The 22,558-nt window shown below is 39.2% G+C and overlaps 3 protein-coding genes and 1 long non-coding RNA gene across 55 annotated transcripts; 2 read left to right on the forward strand and 2 right to left on the reverse strand.

The window, feature by feature from the left end:
• Window positions 1-755: 755 nt before the first annotated feature.
• On the forward strand, window positions 756-11,611 carry LOC117576808 (tenecin-3). 50 transcript variants are annotated; one of them, XM_052003783.1, is made up of 5 exons: window positions 756-998; window positions 2,380-2,427; window positions 2,464-2,499; window positions 9,037-9,060; window positions 11,267-11,505. In XM_052003783.1, the coding sequence occupies exons 1-5, from the start codon at window positions 773-775 to the stop codon at window positions 11,437-11,439; spliced, it is 507 nt and encodes a 168-aa protein (XP_051859743.1). In that variant the 5' UTR covers window positions 756-772; the 3' UTR covers window positions 11,440-11,505. The 50 variants fall into 50 exon arrangements, with proteins under 50 accessions (XP_051859743.1, XP_051859755.1, XP_051859754.1 ...); XM_052003795.1 differs by lacking the exons at window positions 2,380-2,427; window positions 2,464-2,499 and adding an exon at window positions 2,428-2,451 and having other exon boundaries at window positions 756-1,010; window positions 11,267-11,610; XM_052003794.1 differs by lacking the exons at window positions 2,380-2,427; window positions 2,464-2,499 and adding an exon at window positions 2,440-2,451 and having other exon boundaries at window positions 756-1,034; window positions 11,267-11,609.
• On the reverse strand, window positions 1,050-11,561 carry LOC127565447 (uncharacterized). 3 transcript variants are annotated; one of them, XR_007954750.1, is made up of 3 exons: window positions 11,468-11,561; window positions 2,609-2,679; window positions 1,050-1,149 (listed from the first exon to the last, which is right to left on the reverse strand). It is a non-coding gene; the product is annotated as an uncharacterized LOC127565447 (long non-coding RNA). The 3 variants fall into 3 exon arrangements; XR_007954751.1 differs by lacking the exon at window positions 2,609-2,679 and adding an exon at window positions 9,233-9,303; XR_007954748.1 differs by lacking the exons at window positions 1,050-1,149; window positions 2,609-2,679 and adding exons at window positions 4,678-4,772; window positions 9,233-9,303.
• Window positions 11,612-13,295: 1,684 nt separating the features above from the next.
• Window positions 13,296-13,571, forward strand: LOC117565498 (tenecin-3-like). Its single transcript, XM_034244610.1, has one exon. The coding sequence runs from the start codon at window positions 13,296-13,298 to the stop codon at window positions 13,569-13,571; it is 276 nt and encodes a 91-aa protein (XP_034100501.1).
• Window positions 13,572-17,537: 3,966 nt separating this feature from the next.
• LOC127566383 (mucin-5AC-like) lies at window positions 17,538-22,157 on the reverse strand. The gene is made up of 7 exons (XM_052008457.1): window positions 21,935-22,157; window positions 21,206-21,886; window positions 20,035-20,413; window positions 19,693-19,853; window positions 19,182-19,603; window positions 18,216-18,845; window positions 17,538-18,053 (listed from the first exon to the last, which is right to left on the reverse strand). Exons 1-7 carry the CDS (start codon window positions 22,149-22,151, stop codon window positions 17,538-17,540), a joined length of 3,006 nt encoding a protein of 1,001 aa, XP_051864417.1. The 5' UTR covers window positions 22,152-22,157.
• Between the last annotated feature and the right edge of the window lie 401 nt (window positions 22,158-22,558).

Here is a 22,558-nt window from a genome sequence, read left to right on the forward strand (position 1 = left end):
TATAAAAAGAAATGAAAAACAAAATTTGTTGAACAACATTTGCAATGAAATAAATCACAAAACCGTTTACTCCAATTAACAAAGCCGCATCATCAACAAATAAGAGGCATGTCTGTGTGTGTGTGTGTGTGTGTTTGACTGTCTGGCAACTTTGACTTGCTCTGCAAATAAGTACTTTAAATCAACTGAATTCGAAATTAAACATTGGGAATTTATGAATTAGAAACATGTGTAAATAATACAATTTATCTGTTGCATCCAATTTGCGGTGAAAGGTCAAATGTGGGCAAAATGTTTGCATTTTACTGTCCAACTGAAATGAGTAATTAAAAATCAACTTTGTAAAAGGGCAAAACGAAAATGCTAAATAATAAAATTCAAATTCAAATGTCGACACAAGTAAATGTCCTTTAGGTTTAGAATAAACTTCACACTGAATATTGCCCAAAAATAATCAATAATAACTGCTGGGCACAGAAAATTATAAGAAAATACTAAACATAACTGAAATTTAATTACAATCCTTTGGCATTGAACTTGACGACATTTTAGACTTGAAATAACACAGTGCTAAATGATCATTATGGTCCATTCACCACGTGACGTCAATTTGCCAAAGACACGTAGACACGTCGTTGTCATTGTCCAAAACAGCTGTGTAAAAACTTTCCACTTGATTTGGAATCGCAGACCGCAAAGAAAAGATCACTATATAAAGCCCACGGTGTCTGGGAAATAGACATCATTCAGTTTTATATCTGGAAAAAGCAAAATGCGTGCTTCAATCATCATCGTTCTGGTTGCTCTGGCTGCTACCGCCGCTGTTGACGCTCAAAGATTTGGACGTCGTCAGGGTCGTCAAGGTGGACAGCAAGGAGGTCCCCAGGGCGGTCCCCAGGGCGGTCCCCAAGGCGGTCCCCAAGGCGGTCCTCAAGGAGGTCCCCAGGGCGGTCCTCAAGGAGGTCCCCAGGGCGGTCCTCAAGGAGGTCCCCAGGGAGGTCCTCAAGGAGGTCCACAAGGAGGTCCTCAGGGAGGTCCCCAGGGCGGTCCATGGGGTCCATGGGGTCCTAACAACAGTTCCAGCACCAGCACCACCACCAGCACTACGGAATCCAGCTCTGACAGCACAACCACAACTGAGGCCTCAACCTCAACCACAACTGTCGCTTCAGATGAGAGTACCACAGTTGCTGCCTAATTTGTTAGCAATTCTTATTTCAACATTAATTTTTTCTCAAAAAAATTCTAAATTTACCAAAGCAAATGTATATAAATAAATGCCGTTTATAAATACAAACATATATTTTTTAATTTAAACTTCTTTATTAAGTATTGAACCAGTACATCAAAAAAAAAGGAGTACTATAACAACACAGGAAAAACTTATTAGAATCAAACCTCATATTCATTTAAGGGAGTTTAAACGAACATATATAGATGATACAAAACTCGGCAAAAGAAAAACTCTAATGTAAATTAAATGTAAATGTAAAACACATTTCAGTAAACCATCAGAGCTTCATTTATAGATTAGAATACTAAAAATTGTCCATTTACTAAAAATCTAAAAGAATGCAAAACTCTGATTATGGAAAATCAAAATTTGTCATTTGTAAATCTGAATTTCATTTTCCAAGTTGCAATTCTGATAATAAAATCAGCTGGTGTTTTTTAATGTATTTTTATTTACAATCTAATTTACGAAGATAAATAAAGTTACAAATATGTTTACTAAAATCGAAGGCTTAGAAATAATTTCCACAGCACGATTTATTTCATTAATTTTGTGATACAGATGAAAAAGTTTAATGGAGCACTTAATATGGGATATTTGACATTATTTGGTAGCTTAACATCTTAGTTATGAAATCAACTAAACAGATCAAGCAATGAGCACGAGCATATTGTTACTATTAATCAAAAACACAAGTTTATTGTTAATTAAGAAAAATATTTTAGAATAAATGAAGCTCAAATTTATACAACAAAAGGTTTGTTCCACCCGAAAGTCATGACAATGTCAAAGCTAAAAATTTATTTGCGATTGTATTGCATTTATAAACACACATGCGCTTGAATTCATTTTATTCTATTGTAAATGAAATATCAACTTTGTGGTCCATTCACCACATGACGTCAATTCACTTAACAGATTTCGTCACCATTTAAAACAGCTGTAAGAAAATTCCCATTTATTTCGAAAGCTTAGACGCCGTAAAAATACTATATAAAGCCCAACATTTTTGGATAAGATATCATTCGGTTTTACATCTGAAAATATCAAAATGCGTGCTTCAATCATCATTGTCCTGGTTGCTCTGGCTGCTATCGCTGCTGTTGATGCTCGCAAGCTTAGACTTCAAGGTGGCCAACAAGGAGGTCCCCAGGGAGGTCCCCAGGGCGGTCCCCAAGGAGGTCCTCAGGGAGGTCCCCAGGGAGGTCCTCAGGGAGGTCCTCAAGGAGGTCCTCAGGGAGGTCCTCAAGGAGGTCCTCAGGGAGGTCCCCAAGGCGGTCCATGGGGTCCATGGGGTCCTAACAATAGTTCTAGCACCAGCACCACCACCAGCACTACGGAATCCAGCTCTGACAGCACAACTGAGGCCTCAACCTCAACAGTCGCTGCCGATGAGACCACCACAGTCGCTGCATAAATTCCCAAACTTTCTTTATTCTATCAACCTACAGAATAATAATATTTTTCCAAAAGTTTGGCAATTTATCTTACCATTTGGATATTAATAAATATTAATTTTGACAACACATAAAACTTTCAATTATTAATTTCTTAGGAATTCCCCAATTAATAAAAATTCTCAAATAAACGAATCTGAAGATATAAAATTTATGATTACAAAAAAATATGGTGTTCGGAATTAAAGCCATTTTAAATAATCCTCTCATATGAAATTCACAAGGAAAACACCTTCAGTCAAGTCTGCTTAAATATGAGATACCCACTACCCGTTCCCAACAAAAGAAAAACAGTGCGATATTATCATTGATACTCTACTATATACCAGAAAAAACTGAAATATACTGAAAAGATACTGATAGAAACGGATACAGCTACCAGCTACAATAATAATGAAAATGGGGTATTGAAATTTAAAGTTATCAAACTGTGTAAAATTAGCTTGAGTGGGTGTTTGACTAGGCGGCGGACCGATGTTGTTTTGGCAGAAAGATTTCCCAGCATTCAGCTTACTTAGAGCTCTTTTGATCAACTGTTACTCAACAGTTGTGTACAATTGACAAAGTAAGCTGAAGATAATCGTAAGATGCACAATTTTGTGAGTATGCGTACAATTGGCTTGCCAAAAATTTTGCGAAATGTGTGTGAAATGAATGTGTGTGTGTGTGTGTTTGACTAAGTGGCGGACCAAGTGGGCGGATGAGTTTTATGGGCGTGGTCGGGCAGAAGCGCTTCATAAAGAATTCTAAGCTTGCAGGTTCAACAGTTGAGCAGCTCTTACTCAACAGTTATGCAGAACCTCAAGGCATTGCAAGCAATCTATGTGTACGAAAAAGTCGATGCCAAAAATTTTGATGAATGTATGTGAAATGCATGTGTGTGTGCTTGACTAGGCGTCGGACCAAGTTATCAGTGTGGGCGGATGGATCAAGTGGGCGTGGTCAGCCAGGCGAGCTTCACAAAGATTGCCTAGCTAATCTATACAATTGCTACTCAACAGTTCAACTAATTCTCAACAGTTCTGCACAATTTAAAGGCATTGTAAGTGATCTTTGAAGGCAAAAATTGGCTTGCCAAAAATTTTAATGTATGTTAGCCAAATTTTGTGTGAGTGCTTGACTAGGCAGCGGACCGAGATATTAGTGAAGGCGGTTCAATTAAGTGGGCGTGGTCGGGCAGAAGAGCTTCACAACTCTTACTGAGGGTGTTTTTAGCCAACAGTTGCTCAACAGTTGCGCAGAAATGAAAGACATTGCAATGCATTGACAGAGCAAGCTGATGATAATTGATTTAAGTATCTCATTGAAAAAGCCAATGCCATAAATTTCAGAATATGTGTGTAATTTGTATGTGTGTGTGTTGGACTAGGCGGTGGACCGAGTTAACATATTAGTGAAAGCGGATGGGCTAAGTGGCGATGTCAAGACGGAGAATATTACAAAGATTCCCCAGCTTAGGTTTACATGTGTAACTGTGTATGTGTGACTTACGTTCAGCTGCTAATCAACTGTTTCCCAGAACCTCAACGCATTTCAGGCAATCGCTTACTAAACGATCGCAATTTTTGTTCTAAGTAAGTACGCAATAGAGTCAATCCTTCATCATTAAAACACCTTGAATAGATTATCAAATAATACAACATGTAATACATATGTGATTCACCACATGACGTCAATTTCTTAATTAAATTTCGTCATTAACCAAAACAGCTGTAAGAAAATTCTCCTCAAAGAAAAAATTAGTATATAAAGCCCAAACTTTTTAGGAAAAGACATCATTCAGTTTTACATCTGGAAAATACCAAAATGCGTGCTTCAATCATCATTGTCCTGGTTGCTTTAGCTGCTATCATTGCTGCTGATGCTCACAAGCTATCAGGCAATCAGGAAGGCCAGCAAGGCGGACAACAAGGTGGATCACAGGGTGGTCAACAAGGAAGTTCCCAGGGAGGTCCCCAAGGAGGTCCCCAGGGAGGTTCTCAGGGCGGTCCCTGCGGTCCTAACAACAGTTCTAGCACCAGCACCACCACCAGCACTACGGAATCCAGCTCTGACAGCACAACCACAACTGAGGCCTCAACCTCAACAGTCGCTGCCGATGAGACCACCACAGTTGCTGCATAAATTCCCAAACATTCTTTATTCTATCAACCTACAGAATAATTATATTTTTCCAAAAGTTTGGCAATTTATTTTACCATTTGGATATTAATAAAAATTAATTTTGACAACACATAAAACTTTCAATTATTAATCTGTTAGGAAATCCCAAATTATTATAAATTCTCAAATAAACGAATCTGAAGAAATAAAATTTATGATTACAAAAAAATATGGTGTTCGGAATTAAAGCCATTTTATATAATCCTCTCATATGAAATTCACAAGGAAACCAGCTTCAGTCAAATCTGCTTAACTATGAGATACCCACTACCCGTTCCCAATAAAAGAAAAACAGTGCGATATTATCATTGATACTCTACTATATACCGAAATAGTCTACCAGAAAAAACTGAAATATACTGAAAATCTACAGATGGAAACGGATACAGCTACCAGCTACAATAATAATGAAAATGGGGTATTGAAATTTAAAGTTATCAAAGTGTGTAAAATTAGCTTGAGTGGGTGTTTGACTAGGCGGCGGACCGATGTTGCTTTGGCAGAAAGATTTCCCAGCATTCAGCCTACTTAGAGCTCTTTTGATCAACTGTTACTCAACAGTTGTGTACAATTGACAAAGTAAGCTGAAGATAATCGTAAGATGCACAATTTTGTGAGTAGGCGTACAATTGGGTTGCCAAAAATTTTGCGAAATGTGTGTGAAATGAATGTGTGTGTGTGTTTGACTAAGTGGCGGACCAAGTGGGCGGATGAGTTTTATGGGTGTGGTCGGGCAGAAGCGCTTCATAAAGAATTCTAAGCTTGCAGGTTCAACAGTTGAGCAGCTCTTACTCAACAGTTATGCAGAACCTCAAGGCATTGCAAGTACTCTATGTGTGCAAAAAGTCGATGCCAAAAATTTTGATGAATGTATGTGAAATGCATGTGTGTGTGCTTGACTAGGCGTCGGACCAAGTTATCAGTGTGGGCGGATGGATCAAGTGGGCGTGGTCAGCCAGGCGAGCTTCACAAAGATTGCCTAGCTAATCTATACAATTGCTACTCAACAGTTCAGCTTTTATCCAACTAATACTCAACAGTTCTGCACAATTTGAAGGCATTGCAAATGATCTTTGAAGGCAAAAATTGGCTTGCCAAAAATTTTAGTGTATGTCTGCCAAATTGTGTGTGAGTGCTTGACTAGGCAGCGGACCGAGATATTAGTGAAGGCGGTTCAATTAAGTGGGCGTGGTCGGGCAGAAAAGCTTTGCAACTCTTGCTGAGGGTGTTTTTAACCAACAGTTGCTCAACAGTTGCGCAGAAATGAAAGACATGGCAATGCATTGACAGAGCAAGCTGATGATAATTGATTTAAGTATCTCATTGAAAAAGCCAATGCCATAAATTTCAGAATATGTGTGTAATTTGTATGTGTGTGTGTTGGACTAGGCGGTGGACCGAGTGAAAGCGGATGGGCTAAGAGGCGATGTCAAGCCGGCAAACATTACAAAGATTCTCCAACTTTGATTTACATGTATAACTGTGTATGTGTGACATATGCTCAACTGCTACTCAACTGTTTCCCAGAACCTCAACGCATTTCAGGCAATCGCTTAGTAAACGATCGCAATTTTTGTTCTAAGTAAGTACGCAATAGAGTCAATCCTTCATCATTAAAACACCTTGAATAGATTATCAAATAATACAACATGTATTACATATGTGATTCACCACATGACGTCAATTTCTTAATTAAATTTCGTCATTAACCAAAACAGCTGTAAGAAAATTCTCCTCAAAGAAAAAATTAGTATATAAAGCCCAAACTTTTTAGGAAAAGACATCATTCAGTTTTACATCTGGAAAATACCAAAATGCGTGCTTCAATCATCATTGTCCTGGTTGCTTTAGCTGCTATCATTGCTGCTGATGCTCACAAGCTATCAGGCAATCAGGAAGGCCAGCAAGGCGGACAACAAGGTGGATCACAGGGTGGTCAACAAGGTGGGCAGCAGGGCGGTCCTCAAGGTGGTCCCCAAGGAGGTCCCCAGGGTGGTTCATGGGGTCCTAGCAACAACACCAGCACTACAGAAGCTAGCTACGCTGACAGCACCACAACCGAAGCCTCAACCTCGACAGTTGCTGCCGATGAGACCACCACAGTTGCTGCATAAACTCAAAATTATTTTACCTGCCCATATCCTTTTAAATTTATTTATTTCCCACAATTTGTTAAATTACTATACCGTCTGAATATAAATAAAAAAAATAGCTTAAAACGTAAAAAATATAGTAAGTTTCTTGTCGTTAGTTTCGAGCTGCCAACCTCTTTTTATTGCACATTGCTGCCAACTCAAAGAGTTCGAAATTATCAATATATCTTATTTATGAAATAATAAGACATAAGTTCGGCGTACTTTATGATTAAATAAAACGAAGTCAAATAAGCAACAACAGAAAATAAAAATAATTTGAATGATACAAAACAAAAACCTGACATATTAATAATAAGTAATGAATACATTTTATTCATTAAATACATAATATTACTATTTTATTTGTTAATAGTACAGTATTTTTGTTGGTATTCCTTCACAAAAAGAAAAAAATCTAGATTGAAAAGTAGATTACAAATCTAGATTTATAATTATTTCAATCTATCTTTTGTTAAATTTTGATTTAATTTTTGCCTTCTTGATTAAATTCTGAAATTTTTCCATTCATAAACTTAGAATAAGTTTCAAGATTTGACCATCTATTGAATTTCGATCTGAAATTAAGAATAAACCTTCTTTGACCAATTTTGAAATCATATATTCTTGGTCCAATGTTTTAATTTTGATTTTAACTCTAGCTATTTTACATCACAATTTACAGATCGTAGGAAAGAGCTTTCCTTGATTAGATTTTATTTCTAAATAACTTTGAAGACCAGATTACTGATTTTATTAACATGCATTGCACATAGAAACTGCCTCTCCAATCTATATGTATGTCCTTGTAACATATTTAAGTACATTACTTGAAGATTAACACCTACTTATTATTCTTTTGCCATTTTAAATACTTTTTCTTGACTTATTTAATGCCAGAACTATGAACTATCCTATCATGCAGAGTCAAATAGTTATGAAATGTTTGAATAAAATAATTTGTATAAATTTCTTATTTTAAAGTTTCATTTTTATCTCTTTTCACAAAAAAAAAAAACAAGTAAGAAAGCTACAGTCGAGTGTACTCGACTGTGAGATACCCGCTACCCATTTTGAATAAAAGCTATATATTTTGCATTATATTTCTCAAAATATACCAAATATACTGCAAAAATACTAAAAATATACCAAATGGTATATGTGGTATATCGATATAGTACACCATTCAAAATATACCATAGACGGCACAATATACCAGATTGTCATCTAAAGCAACTAAGACCCCTAGTAAGTAGGCGTTTTTGCCATACAAAAGTATTTCCTTAATAACTTCGACAATTTCTATCTGATCGCAAATTTTCAGGAATCATAACTACTATAGTTATTATTTTATATACCAAAATTCGCAACTCTAGCTTTAAAATTACGCTTGTTATTCGATTTTTTGATTTGCAGGGGCGGAAGTGGGCGTGGCAAAAATTTGAAACAAACTTTATCTGCGTGCAAACATAACAAATGCTGTCGAAAAAAAATTATAGCTCTATCTCTTATAGTCTCTGAGATCTAGGTGTTCATATGGACGGACGGACAGACGGACATGGCTAGATCGTCTCGGCTGTTGACGCTGATCAAGAATATATATACTTTATAGGGTCAGAGATGCCTTCTTCTACCTGTTACATACATTTCCTGCCGGCACAAAGTTATAATACCCTTCTACCCTATGGGTAGCGGGTATAAAAACAACACTACGCCAAACTATCTTTTTTGAGAAACTACGACTTGTTATCTTAAATAAATTTTATGTAATAATAAACAACATCTAATACGATCTTTTTGCGCAAACGGCTTCATGACGACAATTTACGAATGATACAACGTCATCACCAAAAACAGCTGTAGCGAAATGCTGATTCTGTTGATGAAAAATCGCTATATAAAGCTCTCACTTTTTGGGAAAAGACATCATTCAGTTTAACATCTGAAAATACCAAAATGCGTGCTTCAATCATCATTGTCCTGGTTGCTCTGGCTGCTATCGTTGCTGCTGATGCTCGCAAGCTTAGACTTCAAGGTGGCCAACAAGGAGGTCCTCAAGGAAGTCCCCAGGGAGGTCCTCAGGGAGGTCCCCAAGGAGGTCCCCAGGGAGATCCCCAGGGAGGTTCTCAGGGAGGTCCCCAAGGAGGTCCTCAGGGCGGTCCCTGCGGTCCTAACAACAGTTCTAGCACCAGCACCACCACCAGCACTACGGAATCCAGCTCTGACAGCACAACTGAGGCCTCAACCTCAACAGTCGCTGCCGATGAGACCACCACAGTCGCTGCATAAATTCCCAAACTTTCTTTATTCTATCAACCTACAGAATAATAATATTTTTCCAAAAGTTTGGCAATTTATCTTACCATTTGGATATTAATAAATATTAATTTTGACAACACATAAAACTTTCAATTATTAATTTCTTAGGAATTCCCCAATTAATAAAAATTCTCAAATAAACGAATCTGAAGATATAAAATTTATGATTACAAAAAAATATGGTGTTCGGAATTAAAGCCATTTTAAATAATCCTCTCATATGAAATTCACAAGGAAAACACCTTCAGTCAAGTCTGCTTAAATATGAGATACCCACTACCCGTTCCCAACAAAAGAAAAACAGTGCGATATTATCATTGATACTCTACTATATACCAGAAAAAACTGAAATATACTGAAAAGATACTGATAGAAACGGATACAGCTACCAGCTACAATAATAATGAAAATGGGGTATTGAAATTTAAAGTTATCAAACTGTGTAAAATTAGCTTGAGTGGGTGTTTGACTAGGCGGCGGACCGATGTTGCTTTGGCAGAAAGATTTCCCAGCATTCAGCTTACTTAGAGCTCTTTTGATCAACTGTTACTCAACAGTTGTGTACAATTGACAAAGTAAGCTGAAGATGCACAATTTTGTGAGTATGCGTACAATTGGCTTGCCAAAAATTTTGCGAAATGTGTGTGAAATGAATGTGTGTGTGTGTGTGTTTGACTAAGTGGCGGACCAAGTGGGCGGATGAGTTTTATGGGCGTGGTCGGGCAGAAGCGCTTCATAAAGAATTCTAAGCTTGCAGGTTCAACAGTTGAGCAGCTCTTACTCAACAGTTATGCAGAACCTCAAGGCATTGCAAGCAATCTATGTGTACGAAAAAGTCGATGCCAAAAATTTTCATGAATGTATGTGAAATGCATGTGTGTGTGCTTGACTAGGCGTCGGACCAAGTTATCAGTGTGGGCGGATGGATCAAGTGGGCGTGGTCAGCCAGGCGAGCTTCACAAAGATTGCCTAGCTAATCTATACAATTGCTACTCAACAGTTCAGCTTTTATCCAACTAATACTCAACAGTTCTGCACAATTTGAAGGCATTGCAAATGATCTTTGAAGGCAAAAATTGGCTTGCCAAAAATTTTAATGTATGTTAGCCAAATTTTGTGTGAGTGCTTGACTAGGCAGCGGACCGAGATATTAGTGAAGGCGGTTCAATTAAGTGGGCGTGGTCGGGCAGAAGAGCTTCACAACTCTTACTGAGGGTGTTTTTAGCCAACAGTTGCTCAACAGTTGCGCAGAAATGAAAGACATTGCAATGCATTGACAGAGCAAGCTGATGATAATTGATTTAAGTATCTCATTGAAAAAGCCAATGCCATAAATTTCAGAATATGTGTGTAATTTGTATGTGTGTGTGTTGGACTAGGCGGTGGACCGAGTTAACATATTAGTGAAAGCGGATGGGCTAAGTGGCGATGTCAAGACGGAGAATATTACAAAGATTCCCCAGCTTAGGTTTACATGTGTAACTGTGTATGTGTGACTTACGTTCAGCTGCTAATCAACTGTTTCCCAGAACCTCAACGCATTTCAGGCAATCGCTTACTAAACGATCGCAATTTTTGTTCTAAGTAAGTACGCAATAGAGTCAATCCTTCATCATTAAAACACCTTGAATAGATTATCAAATAATACAACATGTAATACATATGTGATTCACCACATGACGTCAATTTCTTAATTAAATTTCGTCATTAACCAAAACAGCTGTAAGAAAATTCTCCTCAAAGAAAAAATTAGTATATAAAGCCCAAACTTTTTAGGAAAAGACATCATTCAGTTTTACATCTGGAAAATACCAAAATGCGTGCTTCAATCATCATTGTCCTGGTTGCTTTAGCTGCTATCATTGCTGCTGATGCTCACAAGCTATCAGGCAATCAGGAAGGCCAGCAAGGCGGACAACAAGGTGGATCACAGGGTGGTCAACAAGGAAGTTCCCAGGGAGGTCCCCAAGGAGGTCCCCAGGGAGGTTCTCAGGGCGGTCCCTGCGGTCCTAACAACAGTTCTAGCACCAGCACCACCACCAGCACTACGGAATCCAGCTCTGACAGCACAACCACAACTGAGGCCTCAACCTCAACAGTCGCTGCCGATGAGACCACCACAGTTGCTGCATAAATTCCCAAACATTCTTTATTCTATCAACCTACAGAATAATTATATTTTTCCAAAAGTTTGGCAATTTATTTTACCATTTGGATATTAATAAAAATTAATTTTGACAACACATAAAACTTTCAATTATTAATCTGTTAGGAAATCCCAAATTATTATAAATTCTCAAATAAACGAATCTGAAGAAATAAAATTTATGATTACAAAAAAATATGGTGTTCGGAATTAAAGCCATTTTATATAATCCTCTCATATGAAATTCACAAGGAAACCAGCTTCAGTCAAATCTGCTTAACTATGAGATACCCACTACCCGTTCCCAATAAAAGAAAAACAGTGCGATATTATCATTGATACTCTACTATATACCGAAATAGTCTACCAGAAAAAACTGAAATATACTGAAAATCTACAGATGGAAACGGATACAGCTACCAGCTACAATAATAATGAAAATGGGGTATTGAAATTTAAAGTTATCAAAGTGTGTAAAATTAGCTTGAGTGGGTGTTTGACTAGGCGGCGGACCGATGTTGCTTTGGCAGAAAGATTTCCCAGCATTCAGCCTACTTAGAGCTCTTTTGATCAACTGTTACTCAACAGTTGTGTACAATTGACAAAGTAAGCTGAAGATAATCGTAAGATGCACAATTTTGTGAGTAGGCGTACAATTGGGTTGCCAAAAATTTTGCGAAATGTGTGTGAAATGAATGTGTGTGTGTGTTTGACTAAGTGGCGGACCAAGTGGGCGGATGAGTTTTATGGGTGTGGTCGGGCAGAAGCGCTTCATAAAGAATTCTAAGCTTGCAGGTTCAACAGTTGAGCAGCTCTTACTCAACAGTTATGCAGAACCTCAAGGCATTGCAAGTACTCTATGTGTGCAAAAAGTCGATGCCAAAAATTTTGATGAATGTATGTGAAATGCATGTGTGTGTGCTTGACTAGGCGTCGGACCAAGTTATCAGTGTGGGCGGATGGATCAAGTGGGCGTGGTCAGCCAGGCGAGCTTCACAAAGATTGCCTAGCTAATCTATACAATTGCTACTCAACAGTTCAGCTTTTATCCAACTAATACTCAACAGTTCTGCACAATTTGAAGGCATTGCAAATGATCTTTGAAGGCAAAAATTGGCTTGCCAAAAATTTTAGTGTATGTCTGCCAAATTGTGTGTGAGTGCTTGACTAGGCAGCGGACCGAGATATTAGTGAAGGCGGTTCAATTAAGTGGGCGTGGTCGGGCAGAAAAGCTTTGCAACTCTTGCTGAGGGTGTTTTTAACCAACAGTTGCTCAACAGTTGCGCAGAAATGAAAGACATGGCAATGCATTGACAGAGCAAGCTGATGATAATTGATTTAAGTATCTCATTGAAAAAGCCAATGCCATAAATTTCAGAATATGTGTGTAATTTGTATGTGTGTGTGTTGGACTAGGCGGTGGACCGAGTGAAAGCGGATGAGCTAAGAGGCGATGTCAAGCCGGCAAACATTACAAGGATTCTCCAACTTTGATTTACATGTATAACTGTGTATGTGTGACATATGCTCAACTGCTACTCAACTGTTTCCCAGAACCTCAACGCATTTCAGGCAATCGCTTAGTAAACGATCGCAATTTTTGTTCTAAGTAAGTACGCAATAGAGTCAATCCTTCATCATTAAAACACCTTGAATAGATTATCAAATAATACAACATGTAGTATTACATATGTGATTCACCACATGACGTCAATTTCTTAATTAAATTTCGTCATTAACCAAAACAGCTGTAAGAAAATTCTCCTCAAAGAAAAAATTAGTATACAAAGCCCACACTTTTTATAAAAAGACATCATTCAGTTTTACATCTGGAAAATACCAAAATGCGTGCTTCAATCATCATTGTCCTGGTTGCTTTAGCTGCTATCATTGCTGCTGATGCTCACAAGCTATCAGGCAATCAGGGAGGCCAGCAAGGCGGACAACAAGGTGGATCCCAGGGTGGTCAACAAGGCGGCCAGCAATTCGGTCCTCAGGGAGTTCCTGAGGCAGGTCCATCGGCTCCTAACAACAACAGCAACTCTACTGAGGCGAACGACGCTGACAGCACCACAACCGAAGCCTCTAAAGAATCAGAGATCACCACAGTTTCTGAATAACTCGCCTGTAGTTCTGTATCTCAATCCGATAAACCTTCCAAGCCAACTGCACATTATCAAAAACTCTCTGTATATACACTGTGAGCTATAGAGCTAAAGCGATTAATAACAAATGAAACACTAAAGTTAATTTAAATATGTTCTATAATAAGGGCTGACAAATTAAAAACATTCACAAAGCTTATATTTGCTATCTATTGGAAAAACAAAATATCTGTAATTATGTACAAAAAAACAAATCAACTATTACATATTTAAAATGAATTCCTATCCAGTCTAATTTTCTATTCTTATAACATTGACTTTAAAATATTTGCTAGAAGCACTTAAAATTATGCCAATTAATATTTCAAAAAATGTCATAACTATTACTTAGGCCAAGTATGTATCAAAGGATGTAAGGTAACGCAACACACATAGATCTCATTCGCCTTTCAATTCTCTCATTCCTGGTCTACAGCAATATGTTCATTTCTATGGCCAGACAGTGAACGCTTCATTGGTATTGGAAATGGATTATTGGTTGATTGTATTCCAACATATAATTGGAAAATTTAGTTGCCTCAGGTTGTGGCAACTAAATTGTGTATGCCACAGAAAAAGAGATGAAGAGGATGAAGTTTTTTTGCGTTGGGGGGAAGAGAGTCGGAAGAGAGGAGAATTGTTTACTATTTAATTTTATTTGGTCAATTTCCGACAAACAACATGTTAACTTGTTGGAGCTCACACAACACCAACACCAACAACAAGGATAAAACAAGCCTCCAAATGCTGTGGCGACAAAATGAAATCACCCCACCACAGCAAAACGGGGCAAACATGTGAAACAACAACAACAACGACAAAGGATTATAGGTATTAAAAGTTATAAAACAACAAGATTATGGGTTTAGCAATACAAACACAGATACAACTTTGTACATACGTGTGGGTGTTGGGTCCGTGTGTGTTTGTGTGCGTGTGTGTGTGCGTGTGTGTTGGTGTGTCTGTCTGCTTTTGGCCTGAACTTGTTATGATATTGACCAAGAGCAAAAACTATGGCAACAACAACCAGAGAGAGAGGAGGGACAACATTTTTCTAAACGTTGCAATGACGTTGATATGCTCTACAATTGAACAGCATTAAATTGGAATAAAGATTTTATATTAACGCTAAAGAATTCTAAAACATATACATCAGAAATATTTGTATAGTTTCCAAAAATTAAAACCAAATCCTTACAAATTCTTAAATAATTCACACTTTAGTCGGAGCAACCCATTTGAAGTGTGCGCTTCGAAGAAGAGAAAAGTTTGGACAAGCGTTCTTGCAGCCTGCAATTTGCTACAAAAGTGACAAACTAGATGGGTTCAATGGAGCCGACAACAGACAAAGATACACACACAGAAAAAAATCTAGATTAAAAAGTAGATTGCAAATCTTTATATTAAATGTTTTCAATCTTAAAAAACAAAACAATTTTGAAATAAGATTTTTAGGTTGAAAAAATTATTCTCATTATAAGACAAACATTTTATTCTAAGAATAAAATCTTAATTCAAGAATATTAACATTGAAATATCTACTTTTCAATATCTTTATTTAAGACTTTTTCGATTTAACAAAAAATTATTTTGTTCTTGTTTTTCAAAATGTAGGAATTCTCTTCCTATAAAATGAGAATAAATGGTGTTGTTGATATTATATATTTATTTTTTTAACAATCTAAGTTTAAAATTCATTAATTTAAGATTTTGCATTCGTTGTTCAATTTTTAGATTTTTCCTTTCTTGAAACAAGATTATAATCTTAACTTTTAAGATTGGGCAATTTAGATTTCTTGAATAATTTTAATCTTGATTTAAGAAAAAACCTTTTTGGTTCAATTTTGACATCATACAATCTTGATTCAAGATTTTAGCAAGTTTTTTCTTTCTGTGTAGGAGGTAAGCCATACCAAAAGGAGAGAAAGTTCATAGGTTGATAGCATTTCCGGCTCACATGCGTGTTAATTATTTTGGCTACACCGGAAAAGGCAAAATTAGCAAAATTAGGCACATTAAATCTATTATCAGAGAAGTTTATCTACTTTTTGGCTTCAGGGTTAAGTGTCAATTTGGGCTGACTTTGAGCTTTGTCTTTGTCTTTGGTTTCCCCCATGCAACAAGCAAATTGCGGAAGAGAGTGAGGGGAAAGAAGCTCAAACAGTAGCAAAGACAAGCCCAAACTGTTATGCTTGTTATCCACAAAATTAATCCATATTTATTTGACAGCTATGCGAGCAACTGGGCAAGTTTGAGAACACTTAAGCGTTCAGGTGGCAATCATGCCACAAACGGTGACTGTATTTGAATTTAATTACCATTAAGTTGGCGAATTTGACCCACGTTTAATTAGTTTGAAATACCCAATTGAAATAAGTACAATAAATGCGTGCATAAGTAATGTGAATGTGTATATACATAAATAATCAAATTAAACGGTTATGAATCACTAACGAGAAAGAAAACGATCAATGAACATAAATGTATTCAGAGCATTAGAAAAACTACAATTTAAGTGAGTTTTGAATGCATCCCCAAATTGAGAGCGACATTGACTTCCAATTCGTGTTCAAGTTCGAGTTCGAAGCGCATTTAATTTCTGTGCTTGGGGTGAAGTTAATCATGAACTTAACTGGCCGACAGCCAAAAGCAAAACAAACTTAACAAAGTTAACTTAATTTTGCCAAAGGCGTCATTTTGACTGCCGCCGTTTCCCTGCCAAAGGAATATCCATGAGCGCGAGACTTTTACGTCGACGTCCTTGTCGACATTTCAATGCCTTTTTAATCTAGAACAAAAGCAAACTTAATTTGCCACAACATCTCAGATGGGCACAAGAAAAGCAACGACTCCAACGTCTGCCACCCTCGACGACACAACTACTGCTCCTCTTCTTCTGTGTGTGTGTGTGTACTTCAGCACTGTCTCGAACTCCCCGACTATAACTCCTCCAATGTCGACGAAGACGAGGACGCAACGTCACTTGGCACATAATTTAATTACAACAACACTTTTGGGCGCCGCAACAGCGGGTCGCAGGTTGGCGAAGGTCTGGGCAAATTGCTACTTTGATGTTAAACGCGGGCGGTCGAAGGGATTTGGGATGCGCCTTCCCCGCTTCCCCGCTTTCCAGTCTCCCACTCCCTTTCCCATTCCCATTCGCAGTCGCTCCTTGTTCTGCACTTGTGCGCCACTCGCTTCGAGTGTTGAATGAGCAACAACTTTCGAGTGCAACGCGTCCTGAATTGTAATTAGTGCCTGGGAGGCCAGAGCCCGGTAACCAAGCTGCGCCAAGCTCCAGCCATGTTACGGATAGTATGACCCCTCCTCGTATCCCCGATATTCCAGGACTTTATGCTTCGGTATATACTTCGTTGACTGCAATAGCTGCCCCGCAGCCGGATGCTTCACTTGATTTGTGGAGTGCGCATTTGTAATTGTTATTACGTGTAAAATGCAAAGTGTCCAAGTTCGAGGTGCCCCTTATTCGCTGCCCCCTCCCCTATTCCTATTCCTTGCATCTCCAACTCCAACTCTATACTTTTCACATTCACCTTCAGTTTTTGCGCCAGTTCACCGACATAAATTTGTTATCGACACTAATTGCTTAACGTTTCGCGCGTGCTTTGATTAGCCCCAAACAGATAAGTCATGTCTAGACTAACCGAAATAAACAAACTGAACGCCACGACACGCATTGCTATTGGTTATCATCGAATCATCTAATTATCTACACAATTTTATTTAAGTTTTATTGATATTCCAATAAGTTTTATAAACAGCTACTTAGCTTAAAAACTAAGTTCTGTGCTGGATATTATGCAAAGATCAGTAGTTTTTTCATCGTTCTCCACACTTGTCGATTCAATTTCAAGATCTGTAGTCGCTTCATAAGGAATCGCTTCCTTCTGAGGAGGTTTTTATGTTCTCTCGTATGGTGGCTTAATAATCACCCCAGTCGAAGAGTCTATATTGCCTCCTGTTGTCGTGATGGTTTCTATGTCCTTTCTTCTTCTTCTTGTCTTTTTTATGTCCTTTCTTGTTATGCTTCTTATGCTTTTTCCTGTGGTGGTGCTCTGTGGTCGTTTCCTCATTATTCTCTGTTGTCGTTGTTTCATCATCGTTTTCTCCTGTTGTGCTTTCGATGTCAAACTCTGTTGTTGTGGTTTCATCATCGTTCTCTTCAGTGGTGGTTTCGATGTCAACCTCTGTTGTTGTGGTTTCATCATCGTTCTCTCCTGTTGAAGTTTCGATGTCAAACTCTGTTGTTGTGGTTTCATCATCGTTCTCTCCTGTTGTGGTTTCGATGTCAAACTCTGTTGTTGTGGTTTCATCATCGTTCTCTTCAGTGGTAGTTGTTGTGGTTTCATCATCGTTCTCTCCTGTTGTGGTTTCGATGTCAAACTCTGTTGTTGTGGTTTCATCATCGTTCTCTCCTGTTGTGGTTTCGATGTCAAACTCTGTTGTTGTAGTTTCATCATCGTTCTCTTCAGTGGTAGTTTCTACGTTAAGCTCTGTTGTCGTTGTTTCATCATCGTTTTCTCCAGTGGTAGTTTCGATGTCAAACTCTGTTGTTGTGGTTTCATCATCGTTCTCTTCAGTGGTGGTTTCGATGTCAACCTCTGTTGTTGTGGTTTCATCATCGTTCTCTTCAGTGGTAGTTGTTGTGGTTTCATCATCGTTCTCTCCTGTTGTGGTTTCGATGTCAAACTCTGTTGTTGTGGTTTCATCATCGTTCTCTTCAGTGGTAGTTGTTGTGGTTTCATCATCGTTCTCTCCTGTTGTGGTTTCGATGTCAAACTCTGTTGTTGTGGTTTCATCATCGTTCTCTTCAGTGGTAGTTGTTGTGGTTTCATCATCGTTCTCTCCTGTTGTGGTTTCGATGTCAAACTCTGTTGTTGTGGTTTCATCATCGTTCTCTCCTGTTGTGGTTTCGATGTCAAACTCTGTTGTTGTGGTTTCATCATCGTTCTCTTCAGTGGTAGTTTCTACGTTAAGCTCTGTTGTCGTTGTTTCATCATCGTTTTCTCCAGTGGTAGTTTCGATGTCAAACTCTGTTGTTGTGGTTTCATCATCGTTCTCTTCAGTGGTAGTTGTTGTGGTTTCATCATCGTTCTCTCCTGTTGTGGTTTCGATGTCAAACTCTGTTGTTGTGGTTTCATCATCGTTCTCTTCAGTGGTAGCTTCTACGTTAAGCTCTGTTGTCGTTGTTTCATCATCGTTTTCTCCAGTGGTAGTTTCGATGTCAAACTCTGTTGTTGTGGTTTCATCATCGTTCTCTTCAGTGGTAGTTGTTGTGGTTTCATCATCGTTCTCTCCTGTTGTGGTTTCGATGTCAAACTCTGTTGTTGTGGTTTCATCATCGTTCTCTTCAGTGGTAGTTTCTACGTTAAGCTCTGTTGTCGTTGTTTCATCATCGTTTTCTCCAGTGGTAGTTTCGATGTCAAACTCTGTTGTTGTGGTTTCATCATCGTTCTCTTCAGTGGTAGTTGTTGTGGTTTCATCATCGTTCTCTCCTGTTGTGGTTTCGATGTCAAACTCTGTTGTTGTGGTTTCATCATCGTTCTCTTCAGTGGTAGTTTCTACGTTAAGCTCTGTTGTCGTTGTTTCATCATCGTTTTCTCCAGTGGTAGTTTCGATGTCAAACTCTGTTGTTGTGGTTTCATCATCGTTCTCTCCTGTTGTGGTTTCGATGTCAAACTCTGTTGTTGTGGTTTCATCATCGTTCTCTTCAGTGGTAGATGTTGTGGTTTCATCATCGTTCTCTCCTGTTGTGGTTTCGATGTCAAACTCTGTTGTTGTGGTTTCATCATCGTTCTCTTCAGTGGTAGTTTCTACGTTAAGCTCTGTTGTCGTTGTTTCATCATCGTTCTCTCCTGTTGTGGTTTCGATGTCAAACTCTGTTGTTGTGGTTTCATCATCGTTCTCTTCAGTGGTAGTTTCTACGTTAAGCTCTGTTGTCGTTGTTTCATCATCGTTCTCTCCTGTTGTGGTTTCGATGTCAAACTCTGTTGTTGTGGTTTCATCATCGTTCTCTTCAGTGGTAGTTGTTGTGGTTTCATCATCGTTCTCTCCTGTTGTGGTTTCGATGTCAAACTCTGTTGTTGTGGTTTCATCATCGTTCTCTCCTGTTGTGGTTTCGATGTCAAACTCTGTTGTTGTGGTTTCATCATCGTTCTCTCCTGTTGTGGTTTCGATGTCAAACTCTGTTGTCGTTGTTTCATCATCGTTTTCTCCAGTGGTAGTTTCGATGTCAAACTCTGTTGTTGTGGTTTCATCATCGTTCTCTTCAGTGGTAGTTGTTGTGGTTTCATCATCGTTCTCTCCTGTTGTGTTTTCGATGTCAAACTCTGTTGTTGTGGTTTCATCATCGTTCTCTTCAGTGGTAGTTGTTGTGGTTTCATCATCGTTCTCTCCTGTTGTGGTTTCGATGTCAAACTCTGTTGTTGTGGTTTCATCATCGTTCTCTCCTGTTGTGGTTTCGATGTCAAACTCTGTTGTTGTGGTTTCATCATCGTTCTCTCCTGTTGTGGTTTCGATGTCAAACTCTGTTGTTGTGGTTTCATCATCGTTCTCTCCTGTTGTGGTTTCGATGTCAAACTCTGTTGTTGTGGTTTCATCATCGTTCTCTCCTGTTGTGGTTTCGATGTCAAACTCTGTTGTTGTGGTTTCATCATCGTTCTCTCCTGTTGTGGTTTCGATGTCAAACTCTGTTGTTGTGGTTTCATCATCGTTCTCTCCTGTTGTGGTTTCTACGTTAAGCTCTGTTGTCGTTGTTTCATCATCGTTTTCTCCAGTGGTAGTTTCGATGTCAAACTCTGTTGTTGTGGTTTCATCATCGTTCTCTTCAGTGGTAGTTGTTGTGGTTTCATCATCGTTCTCTCCTGTTGTGGTTTCGATGTCAAACTCTGTTGTTGTGGTTTCATCATCGTTCTCTCCTGTTGTGGTTTCGATGTCAAACTCTGTTGTTGTGGTTTCATCATCGTTCTCTCCTGTTGTGGTTTCTACGTTAAGCTCTGTTGTCGTTGTTTCATCATCGTTTTCTCCAGTGGTAGTTTCGATGTCAAACTCTGTTGTTGTGGTTTCATCATCGTTCTCTTCAGTGGTAGTTGTTGTGGTTTCATCATCGTTCTCTCCTGTTGTGGTTTCGATGTCAAACTCTGTTGTTGTGGTTTCATCATCGTTCTCTTCAGTGGTAGTTGTTGTGGTTTCATCATCGTTCTCTCCTGTTGTGGTTTCGATGTCAAACTCTGTTGTTGTGGTTTCATCATCGTTCTCTTCAGTGGTAGTTGTTGTGGTTTCATCATCGTTCTCTCCTGTTGTGGTTTCGATGTCAAACTCTGTTGTTGTGGTTTCATCATCGTTCTCTCCTGTTGTGGTTTCGATGTCAAACTCTGTTGTTGTGGTTTCATCATCGTTCTCTCCTGTTGTGGTTTCTACGTTAAGCTCTGTTGTCGTTGTTTCATCATCGTTTTCTCCAGTGGTAGTTTCGATGTCAAACTCTGTTGTTGTGGTTTCATCATCGTTCTCTTCAGTGGTAGTTGTTGTGGTTTCATCATCGTTCTCTCCTGTTGTGGTTTCGATGTCAAACTCTGTTGTTGTGGTTTCACCATCGTTCTCTCCTGTTGTGGTTTCGATGTTCTCTTCTGTCGTGGTTTCATCGTTCACTGCTGTAGTGGTGACGGGGCTTGCTTCTGTTGTAGTTGCAGGTGTCCATGGACCCCAAGGAAATTGATTATTAGGAAAACCACCGGGTAGTCCACCGGGAAATCCACCAGGAAGGCCACCAGGAAAGGCACCAGGAGGACCACCAGGAAGTCCACCAATAGGGCCACCAGAAAGCCCACCAGGAAGTCCACCAAGAGGGCCACCAGGAGGACCACCAGGAAGTCCACCAATAGGGCCACCAGGAAGCCCACCAGGAAAGCCGCTGGGACGGCCACCAGGAAGTCCACCAGGAGGACCACCAGGAGGACCACCAGGAGGACCACCAGGAGGACCACCAGGAAGTCCACCAGGAGGACCACCAGGAAGTCCACCAGGAAGGCCACCAGGAAAGCCACCAAGAGGGCCACCAGGAAGCCCACCAGGAAGGCCACCAGGACGAACGCCAGGAAGTCCACTAGGACGACCGCCAGGAGAGCCACCAGATGGTCCCCATGGAACTGGTTGAACACCAGGACGACTACCTGGAATGCCAATCGGAATTCCACCTGGAACTCCATTCTGTATTCCACCTGGACCTCCACTTTGGATTCCGCCAGAGAATCCGTTTGGAATTACACCTGGACCTGCACTCGGATTGCCACCAGGAAATGCATTTGCAATTACGCCTGCACTTGCACTCGGAATACCACTTGGAAATCCATTTTCCGGAAGTCCGCCATTTATGTTTGCTGGGTAGCTACCAGGACGAGCAAAAGGGCCAAAGCTTAAAGGGTTGCCAGGCAATGCACTTATAGGGCCTTGTCCACCAAAAACTGTGGGGCCCCAAGTGCCTTGAGCGGCAGCCAGAGTAACGCCAGCAAGGAGGAATATCACACGGAAGTCATGCATCGTCAATGAAAGTCAAAAAACAACTTGCGCGAAATCTGATGATCTGGACATTTATATAGAATAACTTTCGCAATCGGAAAAGTACTGGATAAAAAGCTGTTCTTAAACTTGCCCAAACAATCCGAGACGTTAGGGCAAACAATGGTAACGTCTGGCGTAAAGCAAATCCCAGCGCTTTAAATAGATCGCATTAAATAGAAACTAGAAACAGAAATAGAAATTAAACAGACAATAATAACTGAACTCAGTAATATACCGACTGCGCGGAAATTAAACGGAATAAGAAGGTTCACCAAAAAGGCTGAACAAAGCTTACTGCAGCACAAGACACAGTTCTGCATGTTAATGCAATAAGTTGCTGCTGTTATTTTTTCGGGTAAAGCAAATTAAACGAATGAAATTAGCAA

This window comes from Drosophila albomicans, chromosome X (assembly GCF_009650485.2).
Source record: "Drosophila albomicans strain 15112-1751.03 chromosome X, ASM965048v2, whole genome shotgun sequence".
Lineage (NCBI taxonomy): Eukaryota > Metazoa > Arthropoda > Insecta > Diptera > Drosophilidae > Drosophila > Drosophila albomicans.

Excerpts from the sequence above, each read along its gene's own strand:
- LOC117576808 (XM_052003766.1), top strand. The coding sequence starts at position 773 with ATGCGTGCTTCAATCATCATCGTTCTGGTTGCTCTGGCTGCTACCGCC. Across the intron at positions 999-2,379 it reads TCAAGGAGGTCCCCAGGGAG|GTCCCCAGGGAGGTCCCCAG; the intron begins GTCCTCAAGGAG and ends GCCAACAAGGAG. Across the intron at positions 2,488-9,036 it reads TCAGGGAGGTCCTCAAGGAG|GTCCTCAAGGAAGTCCCCAG; the intron begins GTCCTCAGGGAG and ends GCCAACAAGGAG.
- LOC117565498 (XM_034244610.1), top strand. The coding sequence starts at position 13,296 with ATGCGTGCTTCAATCATCATTGTCCTGGTTGCTTTAGCTGCTATCATT.
- LOC127566383 (XM_052008457.1), bottom strand. The coding sequence starts at position 22,151 with ATGCATGACTTCCGTGTGATATTCCTCCTTGCTGGCGTTACTCTGGCT. Across the intron at positions 21,887-21,934 it reads AAGTGGTATTCCGAGTGCAA|GTCCAGGTGTAATTCCAAAC; the intron begins GTGCAGGCGTAA and ends ATCCGAGTGCAG. Across the intron at positions 18,846-19,181 it reads CAACGACAACAGAGCTTAAC|TTTGACATCGAAACTACCAC; the intron begins GTAGAAACTACC and ends ACAACAACAGAG.